The sequence below is a fragment of the Ranitomeya imitator genome, chromosome 4 (assembly GCF_032444005.1).
Source record: "Ranitomeya imitator isolate aRanImi1 chromosome 4, aRanImi1.pri, whole genome shotgun sequence".
NCBI lineage: Eukaryota > Metazoa > Chordata > Amphibia > Anura > Dendrobatidae > Ranitomeya > Ranitomeya imitator.
This window is the reverse complement of record NC_091285.1, coordinates 504760302-504772810: the sequence shown is the minus strand read 5'-3', so window position 1 is coordinate 504772810 and position 12509 is coordinate 504760302. Positions and strand designations below refer to the sequence as shown.

At 40.4% G+C, this 12509-nt stretch overlaps 1 protein-coding gene across 2 annotated transcripts in view; it reads left to right on the top strand.

Moving 5' to 3' along the window:
- FBN1 (fibrillin 1) overlaps positions 1 to 12509 on the top strand; it is a 440189-nt gene that overhangs the window by 339039 nt on the left and 88641 nt on the right. For both annotated transcript variants that reach the window (XM_069766028.1, XM_069766029.1), the window contains 5 exons: positions 2045 to 2209; positions 2852 to 2920; positions 3150 to 3275; positions 3818 to 3940; positions 7280 to 7438. In XM_069766028.1, the coding sequence (XP_069622129.1) occupies positions 2045 to 2209; positions 2852 to 2920; positions 3150 to 3275; positions 3818 to 3940; positions 7280 to 7438 (642 nt within the window). The remainder of the gene's footprint in view (positions 1 to 2044; positions 2210 to 2851; positions 2921 to 3149; positions 3276 to 3817; positions 3941 to 7279; positions 7439 to 12509) is intronic.

Sequence of the window (12509 nt, the reverse complement as noted above, 5' to 3'; positions counted from 1 at the left end):
ACTTCTGTGAAGCACATGGGGGTTCAAAGTGCTCACCACACATCTAGATATGTTCCTTAAGGGGTCTAGTTTCCAAAATGGTGTCACTTGTGGGGGGTTTCCACTGTTTAGGCACATCAGAGGCTCTCCAAACGCGACATGGCGTCCAATCTCAATTCCAGCCAATTCTACATTGAAAAAGTAAAACGGCACTCCTTCACTTCCAAGCTCTGCGGTGCGCCCAAACAGTGGTTTACCCCCACATATGGGGTATTGGCGTATTCAGGAGAAATTGCATAACAAAATTTATGGTTACATTTCTGTTTTTACACTTGTGAAAATAAAAAAAATGGTTCTGAATTAAGATGTTTGCAAAAAAAAGTTAAATGTTCATTTTTTCCTTCCACATTGTTTCAGTTCCTGTGAAGCACATAAAGGGTTAATAAACTTCTTGAATGTGGTTTTGAGAACCTTGAGGGGTGTAGTTTTTAGAATGGTGTCACACTTCATTATTTTCTATCATATAGACCCCTCAAAATGACTTCAAATGTGATGTGGTCCCTAAAAAAAATGGTGTTGTAAAAATGAGAAATTGCTGGTCAACTTTTAACCCTTATAACTCCCTAACAAAAAAAAATTTTGTTTCCAAAATTGTGCTGATGTAAAGTAGACATGTGGGAAATGTTATTTATTAACTATTTTTTGTGACATATCTCTCTGATTTAAGGGCATAAAAATACAAAGTTTGAAAATTGCAAAATGTTTAAAATTTTCGCCATATTTCCGTTTTTTTCATAAATAATCGCAAGTAATATCGAAGAAATGTTACCACTATCATGAAGTACAATATGTCACGAAAAACAATCTCAGAATCAGCGGGATCCGTTGAAGCGTTCCAGAGTTATAACCTCATAAAGTGACAGTGGTCAGAATTGCAAAAATTGGCTCGGTCATTAAGTACCAAATTGGCTCTGTCACTAAGGGTTTAAGGCTTTCAGTAGGGCTTTTCAGAAGAGTCTCATGCCTACCATAGGTAATGATTCTAGGTGTATACTGAACACATTATGGTGTTATCATACCTCACAATGGTTATATATTTTATTGCTCTTAATAGGTTACTGTCAATTGTTTCCATACGCATTTTGCCAAGAAGCAAGTTAAAGGCTTGCACAATTATGAAATATTGTCTTCTGCTGCACATTTGGGCCGCGTTATTGTGTCAGAACCTCCCATTGCAGGATTATCAATATTGTATATTAAATGTTCCACTTTAGTCAGGAGGCTTTGTGTATGTTACAGCACAATGCTCAACCCCATTGCATAGTAGATTCTATGGAAGATTTTAATAATCAATGTTTCAGATAAAAAGTTGTAGACATATAGGCCCCAATTCATCAAGACGAGTGTTTGTCACGCCATTCTTGGTGAGGAGGTGGGGTGCGAGATGCTTGTTTCATTAAGAAGCGCAAACCTCTTATTGGCTAAGGCGAGGTATAAAGTTGTGTGCGCCTCGCCACAAATCTTACAGTCTGAGACTGAGTAAGGTACAGCCATGACTTTTCATGAATTTGATGAATGGGGGTCATCATGCCTCGTCAGGCCCCTGTCCTACCTCAGTTCCGCACACTTCATTGGAGCTGGGCAAAAAAGGCTTGAAAATGCCAAAAGTCGCAAAATTTTTGGGCTGTCTTGTTTTGCACAAACTTTTTTAAACATTTCAAATCATTTTGCGCCAGTCTTCTGGATTGAAAACTTTGATGAATCGAGGCCTTCAAAAATATTGCTAGACTTCATAGAATCAAATGTCACATCACTGGCACCAGAGAATCATATAAAAAATGCTAATTTAAGGCACTTATTTATCTCCTTAAAAGGAAATGCCATATGTAGATATGGACACTACTGGATAAGTCAGCTCGAACCATGATAGTGTTCATATCTGATCTACCTACATTTCCCCCTTCTGCACCCAAACTTTCTATGTTAAAAAATGTTTAAATAAAACATTCTTAAAAAAATTGCTAATGTAACAGTATAATAATATATCATTTTTTCTATCGCACAGATACTCGGTCTGGCAGTTGTTACCTGGAGGCAAAACCACGAGGAGATAATGGAGACTTGGCCTGCAGTGTTGAAATTGGTGTCAGCATATCCAAGGCCTCATGTTGTTGTTCACGGGGTAAAGCCTGGGGAACGCCTTGTGAGCACTGCCCACCTGTAAATTCCAGTAAGTGTCATACGTAGGTGGGATAGATACCTGATTAGTTATCCATGTTTCAGGTAAATGTTCTTTACCAAAAATGTTTTGATCTTCAAGATTTTGTGTTTTTATAAACTAAAAATCTCGACATCAGTTATGCAGTTTTTCTTGTTGAAGAATTGCATAGTGTGAGTCCATTATTGGACACAAATTCCTTAGCATGTGACTGCAAGTATGTGATAGTCATACTCCCGGCCACATTCCGACTAGACTGTTTCTGGCCTCACTCAATACACTTAGATAGAGTGGGGCGGCACACACTTAGTTGTAATGTGGCCGGGAGTATGTATAATGTATATTTGTGGTCACCATAACTGCCGTTCCTGTCGCTGGCACTGGAGAGTCATCAGAGCGCACAGTGAGAATTGAAAAGTCTGCAGTCACATAGAGTGACTGCGGACTGGTTGTTTAAGACTAGACAACCCCTTTAACCTAGAAGTATTTTAACACAAGAGTCTGTTGATGATGGATTCCTGACAGATGGTATCTGTCAAAGGCATATGTCAGACGTATACGTTTGTTTAACATCTTGTGCCATACATCTTTACTCACAAATTAAGGAAGGATATATCTTGATGAAATATAAATACTAATAATGTTATTTTTCAGGTGATTATAAAGTGTTGTGTCCTGGAGGAGAAGGTTTCAGACCAAATCCCATTACTGTTATTTTGGAAGGTAAGTTTGATGGAATTTCTTGAAATAGGTTCATTTAATCAGGTCATTTTCAAACCATGTGCAAAATCACACATCCAGCAGGAAATGATTTTTATTCCACAGTTTCTGGCTCTCTGAAATATGTCTGATTGGATTTTGATCACAATTAATCCAAACGTTCATGATGTTATTTCAAGATCTCTAATGTAGATTGTGAAAATCCTGATTTGCCTTCTTTACATTATTTTAGATATCGATGAATGTCTGGAGTTACCGGGTCTATGTCAAGGAGGAAAGTGCGTCAATACCTTTGGTAGTTTCCAGTGCCATTGCCCAACTGGCTTCTTCCTTAATGAAGAGACTCGAGTCTGTGATGGTAAGTCAAATCTTCCCAAACATGCACGTTCTCTCTCAAGATTCTTACAATGTACATTTACTTTAGTACCCAAATCCTCGCAGAACGAGCCTCAGCTATGTAAAGACAACCTTTCACAACCTGATGAATGTCTGTTGTAGTAAATACTAATATTTGCCAAAAATATCAGTTCTAGATAATCTTTTATAATAGCTTTACGTGTAATAATCCTCTTTTATTCAACCTAAATATTCATAAATAAATTGACAACTGGGTGTTACCATTCCCCTTGTCAAACAGGTGTGTCCTTACAGTGTGACACAGCTGTGATTGGTCCGTGTCAAATTGTGTAGGGTCATGCCCCCAACTGGTAACACCCAGCTGTCAATCCAATCCATTCATGAACTTCTAAGAGGAATAGCATGTTGCTGTGCCCATGTGTTATCAGCCTCCGTCCATTCACTTTGGTGTCCTAAATTATTAAGACATTTTACATTGAATACTTATATATAACATGTTTTTACTGTTAGATCTAATAATATATTTCTATAATTCTATTTAAGATGTCAATGAATGTGATCAGCCTGGAATATGTGGGCCTGGAACCTGCTACAACACGGTTGGAAACTATTCTTGTATATGCCCACCGGACTTCATGCCAGTGAATGGAGGAAACAACTGTATGGGTAAGTTGTGGCTAATCCAAGCTCTGACTTAAAAATATTATTATTATTTATTGATTTGAGTTGTGGAACTGAACAGTTATTGTGTGGGTTTGTAACATTTTCATTGGACCCCGTAATGCCCTAGAGTCCATTGAAGTATAAGAAAAACATATGTATGCAAACACATACAAATTGTATTCTATCCAGTTGCATACATCTGTCCTTTTCTCTTTTCTTATAGCAGAATAGCATATGTAAAATTATATATTTTTTCCAGTGCATGTGGTGCAATGCTTTTAGTACAGCTAAATATAGTCCTGCTAATGAAACAGTGAATCATAAGCTATAAGAAGGTACTTTTTGTCCTTATTTTGGCCCTACGTTTGGTGAATACACTGGGTAACTTTCTAATGATAAGGCCGGGGTCACACTAGCGTAGAATATAGATGAGTGCTATGCGCGAAAACATCGCATAGGACTCGGACCAGTATCACATCTGTGATTATTTTCTCTTGTCGTATTGGCATGCGAGAACAATCGGCCGAGTCTCGGCTCACACACACCTATATAAGCCTATGGGTGAGAGTGACACAGCACACATCACTCGGATATCATCGAATGTGGTGCGATATATGCTGACCCCGCCGATGGAGGAGATGGAGAAATTAATTTCTCCGCCTCCTCCGCAGCTGTGCTCCGATCCCCTCTGTGCGAGAGGCTCTTAGCAAAGACGCATGACACTCGGCTCCTGCTCTCGTATCGGATGCCATACACTAGTGTGACCCCGGCCTAATGTTGAACATATCCATACTCCCTCATCGACCTCTTATATACAAAAACTTTGTCCTATTGTCATACACCAGGCAGCCAGGAATGCATTAGCATAGCATTTTTTGCAGAATGGAACAATAATACAAAGTTATACAAGTAAAAAAAAAGAGTATGGTATATTATGGTTTTTTTTTACCTCTTTTAAGACTCATTCACATGTCACTACCTGGTCAGTATTTTGCACCAGTCTTTGTATGCCAAAGACAGAACTTACAGAGAAAACTATAACTGAAAGACTGACACTTGTTCTGTGTTTTGAAGACACGCTTGGTTTTTACATGATAAAAAAAATACTGATCAAATACTGATCGAAAACACTGATGTGTGAATGAGGCCTTAAGCTGGTTTCACATTTGCGTTTAAAAACGCAGCGTTTTAAATGCAAATGCTGTGTTTTTTAGACCCATGCGTTTTTGCATGTGTTAAAACAAATGCGGCGTTTTGACGTGTTTACATGCGTTTTTTCCTGCGTTTGCGTTTTTGAAACGCATGATGAGAAGTGTAGTAACCCTAGGGATCCTAACCCTAACCCTAGGGACTCTAACCCTAACCCTAGGGATCCTAACCCTAACCCTAATCCTAGGGATCCTAAGCCTAACCCTAGGGACCCTAACCCTAACCCTAGGGACCCTAACCCTAACCCTAGGGATCCTAACCCTAATCCTAGGGATCCTAACCATAACCCTAACCCTAGGGACCCTAACCCTAGGGATCCTAACCCTAACCCTAGGGATCCTAACCGTAACCCTAACCCTAGGGATCCTAACCCTTAGGGTTAGGGTTAGGATCCCTAGGGTTAGGGTTAGGGTTAGAGTTGGGGGGTGGCTTATCAGTGTGTATTCTTGTGTTTTTCTATTAAAAGTCATACGTTTAAAAACGCATGCAAACGCATGTGCTTAAAAACACATGCGTTTACATAGACATCAATACGTTTTTTTGCGGCAAAAAAGCATGCGTTTTTTTGCGGCAAAAAAACGCCGCTAGAAATTACTACATGTTGCATTTCTGCAATAAAATGCATGCATAGAAACGACGCATGCGTCGTCAAAACGCCGCAAAACACATGCGTTTTTAATGTTAAGTATAGGAAAAAAAACACATGCATTTTTTTGCTCTAAATCGCTGCGGCAAAAAACGCAAATGTGAAACCAGCCTTAGAGAAACTTTTCCAACTTCTCCTACTTAGCTTATCCTTCCTGTACACCTTAGACCTCTAGTGGAAGGCTCTTACGTAAACTGAGCCTTACATGTGAAAAGTGAATATAAAATCTACTCATTAGTGATGAGCGAGTGTGCTTGGATAAGGTGTTATCTGAGCATGCTCGAGTGCTAATAAAGTCTTTTCGGAGTGCTCGAATACTATGTTCGAGTCCCCGTGCCTGCATGTCTCGTGGCGACAGACCCAACACATGCACGGACAGCCTAGCAAACAGGGAATCCCTGCATGTTTTCTGGCTGTCGAACAGCCACGAGACACGCAGCCACAGCGACTCGAACATAGTATTAGAGTACTCCGAAAATACTCTATTAGCACTCGAGCACACTCAGATAACACCTTATCCGAGCACACTCGCTCATCCCTACTAGTCATCACTTCATTTTGTATAGATGACCTTGTATATAATTCTATTAGCAAACACATTGCTATTGCTATATGCAAGTAGATATAAAGTTTATATAAAGTGTATAATACAAGCCCCCCAAAATCCTGAAAATTCAACATTAAAGCAGTGCTCCAATTAAGTTTAATTCATTAATTGTTGCAGTAGATGAGTACGTTATTACACTCACACATCATTACATGCACATACTGTATACAAACATTTAATGAATAAAAACCTTAATGGGAGGGCTTCTTTACTCACCAATGATAGGGTCTCTTCTAATGACAGCTACACAGTGAGAGCTGAGCTAGGCCACAAGTTTGAAAGCAGAGTACAGTGAAACCGCTGCCTCTTTCCAAAAGCAAAACACTAAAATTTTAAAAAGTGACAAAAAAATAAAAAAATAAACAAAAACTCTTAGTCGACCCCTGATTTGTCCATTTTTGCTTTGCACGTTGCAGTTCTTGCTTGGAACTCCATCCAAACCTTGATTTATAGAAATTCTGTGCTCAGTTTTTCCAAACATGAAGCTCTTCGCCCTCCAGTTAAGCTACAGATGACTTACCGTAATTTACATTAGCCTTTATAGAGTTGTTGAAATAACAGGCCATGGTTTGCCAGATCTATAAACAGTTGTAAAAGTACATCCAAAAAATATGTCAAATGACAAATAGAAATAGCGTCTGGCCAAGCGTTGTTATCCAGGATGAAGGATTCACACCTTCCAGGCAATAAAATATACGATAGGAGCAACTGTCTGTGGGCTAATCTGGTTTATTGTCTTTTTCACGTGTAATTCAATTCTATCTTACTGCTCATTTGAAAATATTCGATTAGTTTGACTTTTTCTAAGGTTAAATAAGGTCATTAAATGTTTACTATTAATCCATAATTGAATGACCCGCTGAATATCTTCTATATGTAGACATGAGAAGAAGTCTGTGCTTTAGAAACTTTTTTGCCGACAATCAAACTTGTGATGGAGAATTGCTTTACAACATGACGAAAAAAATGTGTTGCTGTTCATATAATATTGGACGTGCGTGGAACAGACCCTGTGAAGAATGTCCATTGCCGAGCACTGGTGAGTGTATCAGAGAAATGGAACCATCTGGTAATCTGAATGCATGTAGACATATGTATTACACATTTCAGTGATCTAGAATTGCTCTAGAACCGATCACTAGTTGAATAGGGTTTGAAGATACTTTTAGAGATTACGTGACATTGGTAATGATTGGGGAGTCCAGGTTCACGGACCCCAGACAAACATGTCTTCTTGAATTTATCAGTTGACCCCATCAGCAGTGATTTTTATATCTCTTCACCAATGAGGAAGACAATGAAGAGGTATTAGCTATAAATCTGATGAAGGGGGATTTCCCAATATGCATGATTGTGTGATCACTGAAAATCATTTTGACAATAAAGTAATCCGTACCAAAGAACCTGAGGATTTGGGAATTTCATCACTACTGAGAGTTGACAACACTTTTGCTTCTTCTCTATCCAGAGTGGTGTAAAGCATCTCTGAATATCCAGGGGAGAGTGGTCAGATAAAATAGTCACTCCATTTATCTTCTAGTGGGTTGTATGTCTACCTAAGTTAATTGTTTCTATGGTATGCTAGTAGATTTCTAAAGGCGGAAATCCATGACTTTCTCCGGGACATTTTGAAAGGTTTTTTAATAACTAGAATAGTAGAAGTGATCTGCTATCACACTATACAACATAATGACACATAAAGACATACAAGCCTCAGTTCAGTGTCCCTGGAGTTAGGGCTTTTTTCAGTTCAATTTTTTTTTCTACTTCAATTTATATATAAAGAAAAAGAGAAACATCCAAGAATGACAGAAAATATATAAAACTTATTCATAAACCTGCCTGTAACCCACACCCACCAAAAGGAGAGAGAAGGTAAAAAAAGAAAATGAAAAACATCCATTAATCAATAATTTTTACGCAAACTTCCGAGATGTTCTGCCTGTGTTTCCTGCTAGAGTTGTTGGCATGTATATGGCACCTGAAGCTAGTAGTGTCCTGTGGTTTACACGTATAGAAAAGAGCATTTTTAAGCGTAATCTAATTTTTGCAATAATTACCCTAACAAATAATAATAAAGTAAGTGAGAACTGGGAAGTCTATTATGACATTTGAAAAATCACTGAACAACAAAAATACAGCTGGGTTGGGTTTAGTTTAGAGACAAAGCAGATGGTCATCATATGGGTTTGTATAATAGTCTTCCAATAATCATGTAAGGATACTCAGGAGATAGATAATAAAATATTGATATAAAATCCCACGCTCAGCTTGCTCAACTTTACTGGAGAATTAAAAACTTCATAGTGTATTCCCATAAGATTCTTCACAGGATGTAATTCTTCTCTTTCTTTGCTATGGGTAATGGCTAACATTGTAGCGTATGCAGATTTAGGTGTTTCTTTATCTGTCATATAACTCATTAACTATGAAAAGTTACAAAAAGGCACAAAAATATTTTCTTTAAAACAAATTTTTTTTTAACGTTTTTCACAGGTACAAGTATAATATGCCTATCTGCAAACAACCATGCGTTAAGCCAAGATATTCCGGCCCCAACTTGAGTTTGATATTAATAATAATAACTTTTGTTTCTTTAGCGCCATGGCACTATACTACTCCCTAGCACTTTACAATTCAGAGGCGTAGCTAGGGTATTGGTTCGGGGGGGGGGGCGAAGTTTCTGAGTGGGCCCCTAACAGGTAACCTTGAGTACCACAGGGTGACGCACCCTAACTAATAGTGGAGGAGAACCTCAGCAGATGACTGCGCTGTTACTGAAAGTAATCTCTATATAAAGACCAACATTGATATTACCGCCATATGGTCAGTGGTAGATACCAGTCCTACAGAACATTTAAGAGAACACAGCACAGCTACAGATAATGACTTACTGCTGACATTCTTTCTGATGGAATCGTTCACTTTTCCAGTCTTTTCCATCTGGCCCAGACCGACATGACAACTCCTCCAGCCAGAACTCGTCTACAGAGAATACAACAAAGACACATTTTACTTCTCATATTTTCAGCACGTCACCATCTATTCCCAACCTGCACAAACTCCTCATCCTACTGGTACCCCAGTGCTGCTGTATGTGTTCCTATTACTGCACCTGCTGTGTGGTTCTCTGAACCCTCTAAATTCTAAAGCAACCCTCTAGAATATAGTAATGCTGAGTTAAATTAAATAGTGCCCTCTGTGCCCCTTTGATAGTCACAGTAGCCTGAGTTCTCCTATAACAAGAAATGCCCTTTGGAATTCTTGCTCTGTGTGTAATACACTCCCTTTCATCCATGACTTCTTTCTTTCTGATTCTTTTAACCACCTCTTACTGAAACCTGGATCCAGCAGTCAGACACCACTGCTGCTGCTGCTCTCTCATATGGTGGACTACACTTTTCTCATACCCCAAGATTGGACAACAGAGCAGGTGGAGGAGTTGGTCTGCTCCTATCACCCAAATGTACCTTCCAAGTTATCTCCCAAGTACCCTCACTTGTCTTCCCTTCCTTTGAAGTCCATGCTGTCAGACTCTACATCCCCTTCTGCAAGCGAGTGGCGGTGGTGTATCGTCCTCCCGACCCCTCTCATCAGTTCCTGGATCACTTTGCCACCTGGCTTCCACACTTTCTCTCCTGTGACATCCCCACCCTCATCTTGGGTGACATCAACATCCCCATTGCTTTTTCCCTCTCCCCATCTGCTTCTCACCTTTTATCTCTAACCTCTTCTTTCGGCCTCTCGCAGCATACTAACTCTCCAACGCATGAAGACGGAAACTCCCTCGACTTGGTCTTCTCCCGGCTTTGCTCAGTGGACAATTTCACAAACTCCCCTCTCCCACTCTCTGACCACCACCTTCTTTCATTCTCTATCAGGAACTGCCATCCTGCTCAGGTCACCCCCACTTTCCACACTTACAGAAACATACAGGCTATTAACACCCAGAAACTTATGCAGAGCTTGCAGTCCTCATTGGCCCCTATCTCCTCCATCTCATGTCCTGATTCTGCACTGAAGCATTACAATGAAACCCTCCAAAGTGCCCTGGATGAAATTGTACCTCCTATACATAGAACAACTCGGCACAGATGGCAACAACCATGGCACACGCTGCAAACATGTTTCCTACAGCGGTGCTCCAGGTGCGCCGAACATCTGTGGAGAAAATCTAATCTACCCGAAGATTTCATCCATTATAAATTTATGCTTAAAACATACAACTCTGCCCTTCACCTCTCCAAACAAACCTATTTTAACACCCTCATCACCTCGCTGTCCAATAACCCTAAACGTCTCTTTGACACTTTCCATTCCCTACTCAACCCAAGAGCGCAGGCCTCAACCACGGATATCTGCACTGACGATCTGGCCAATTACTTCAAAGAAAAAATTGACCACATTCGACAGGAAATTATCTCCCAATCCCTGCATACCATGCACTGTCCTCCCTCCCCCACTGCATCCAGTTAACTCTCTGACTTTGAACCAGTTACAGAAGAAGAAGTAATCAGACTCCTTGCATCTTCTCGCCCGACCACTTGCACCAGTGACCCCATTCCGTCACATCTCCTCCAGTCCCTTTCCCCAGCTGTCACCTCTCACCTAACAAAAATATTCAACTTTTCTCTCTCTTCGGTATTTTTCCCTCCTCATTTAAGCATGCCATCATTTACCCATTACTTAAAAAACCATCCCTCAATCAAAACTGTGCCGCTACCTGTCTTTAATCTTCCCTTTATCTCTAAACTCCCCGAACACCTGGTCCACTCCCGTCTTATCCGCTATCTCTCAGATAAAGCTCTTCTCGACCCTCTTCAATCTGGTTTCCGCTTTTTTCATTCAACTGAAACTGCCCTCACTAAAGTCTCTAATGATCTACTAACAGCTAAATCTAATGGTCACTACTCCATGCTAATTCTCTTGGATCTCTCCGCAGCATTCGATACTGTGGATCATCAGCTCCTCCTCACTATGCTCCGCTCCATCAGCCTCAAGGACACCGTTCTCTCCTGGTTCTCCTCCTATCTCTCTGACCGCTCCTTCACTGTATCTTTTGCTGGTTCCTCCTCCTCTCACCTTCCCTTTACTGTTGGGGTTCCTCAAGGATCAGTCCTAGTCTCCCTCCTCTTCTCTTTGTATACTGCCCATATTGGACAAACAATCAGTAGATTTGGTTTCCAGTACCATCTCTATGCTGATGACACCCAATTATACACTTCTTCTCCTGATATCACACCTGCCTTTTTAGAAAACACCAGTGATTGTCTATCTGAAACTGAACCTGTCAAAAACTGAACTCCTCGTGTTCTCTCCCTCTACTAACCTACTTTTGCCTGACATTGCCATCTCCGTGTGTGGTTCCACCATTACTCCCAAGCAACATGCCCGCTGCCTTGGGGTCGTCCTTGATTCTGAGCTTTCCTTCACCCTCCACATTCGATCATTGGCTCGCTCTTCTTATCTGCATCTCAAAAACATTTCTAGAATTCTCCCTTTTCTTAAATTCGACACTGCAAAAACTCTTACTGTTTCACTCATTCATTCTCGTATGGACTATTGTAACTCTCTCTTAATTGGCCTCCCTCTTACCAAACTCTCCCCGCTCCAATCTGTCCTGAATGCTGCTGCCAGGATTATATTCCTCACCAACCGTTACACCGATGCCTCTACCCTGTGCCAGTCATTACACTGGTTACCCATCCACTCAAGAATCAAGTACAAAACTATTACCCTCATCCATAAAGCACTCCATGGCTCAGCACCACCCTACATATCCTCCCTGGTCTCAGTATACCACCCTACCCATGCTCTCTGTTCTGCTAATGACCTGAGGTTAGCATCCTCAATAATCAGAACCTCCCACTCCCATCTCCAAGACTTTTCACGTGCTTCGCCAATTCTTTGGAATGCACTACCCAGGTTAATAAGATTAATCCCCAATCCCCACAGTTTTAAGCTTGCCCTAAAAACGCATTTGTTCAGACTGGCCTACCGCCTCAACGCATTAACCTAACTATCCCTGTGTGGCCCATTCAAAAAAAAAAAACTTTAAACATTAATCAGGTTCCTCACATCATGTTCTCATACATTTCATGCAGTTAATA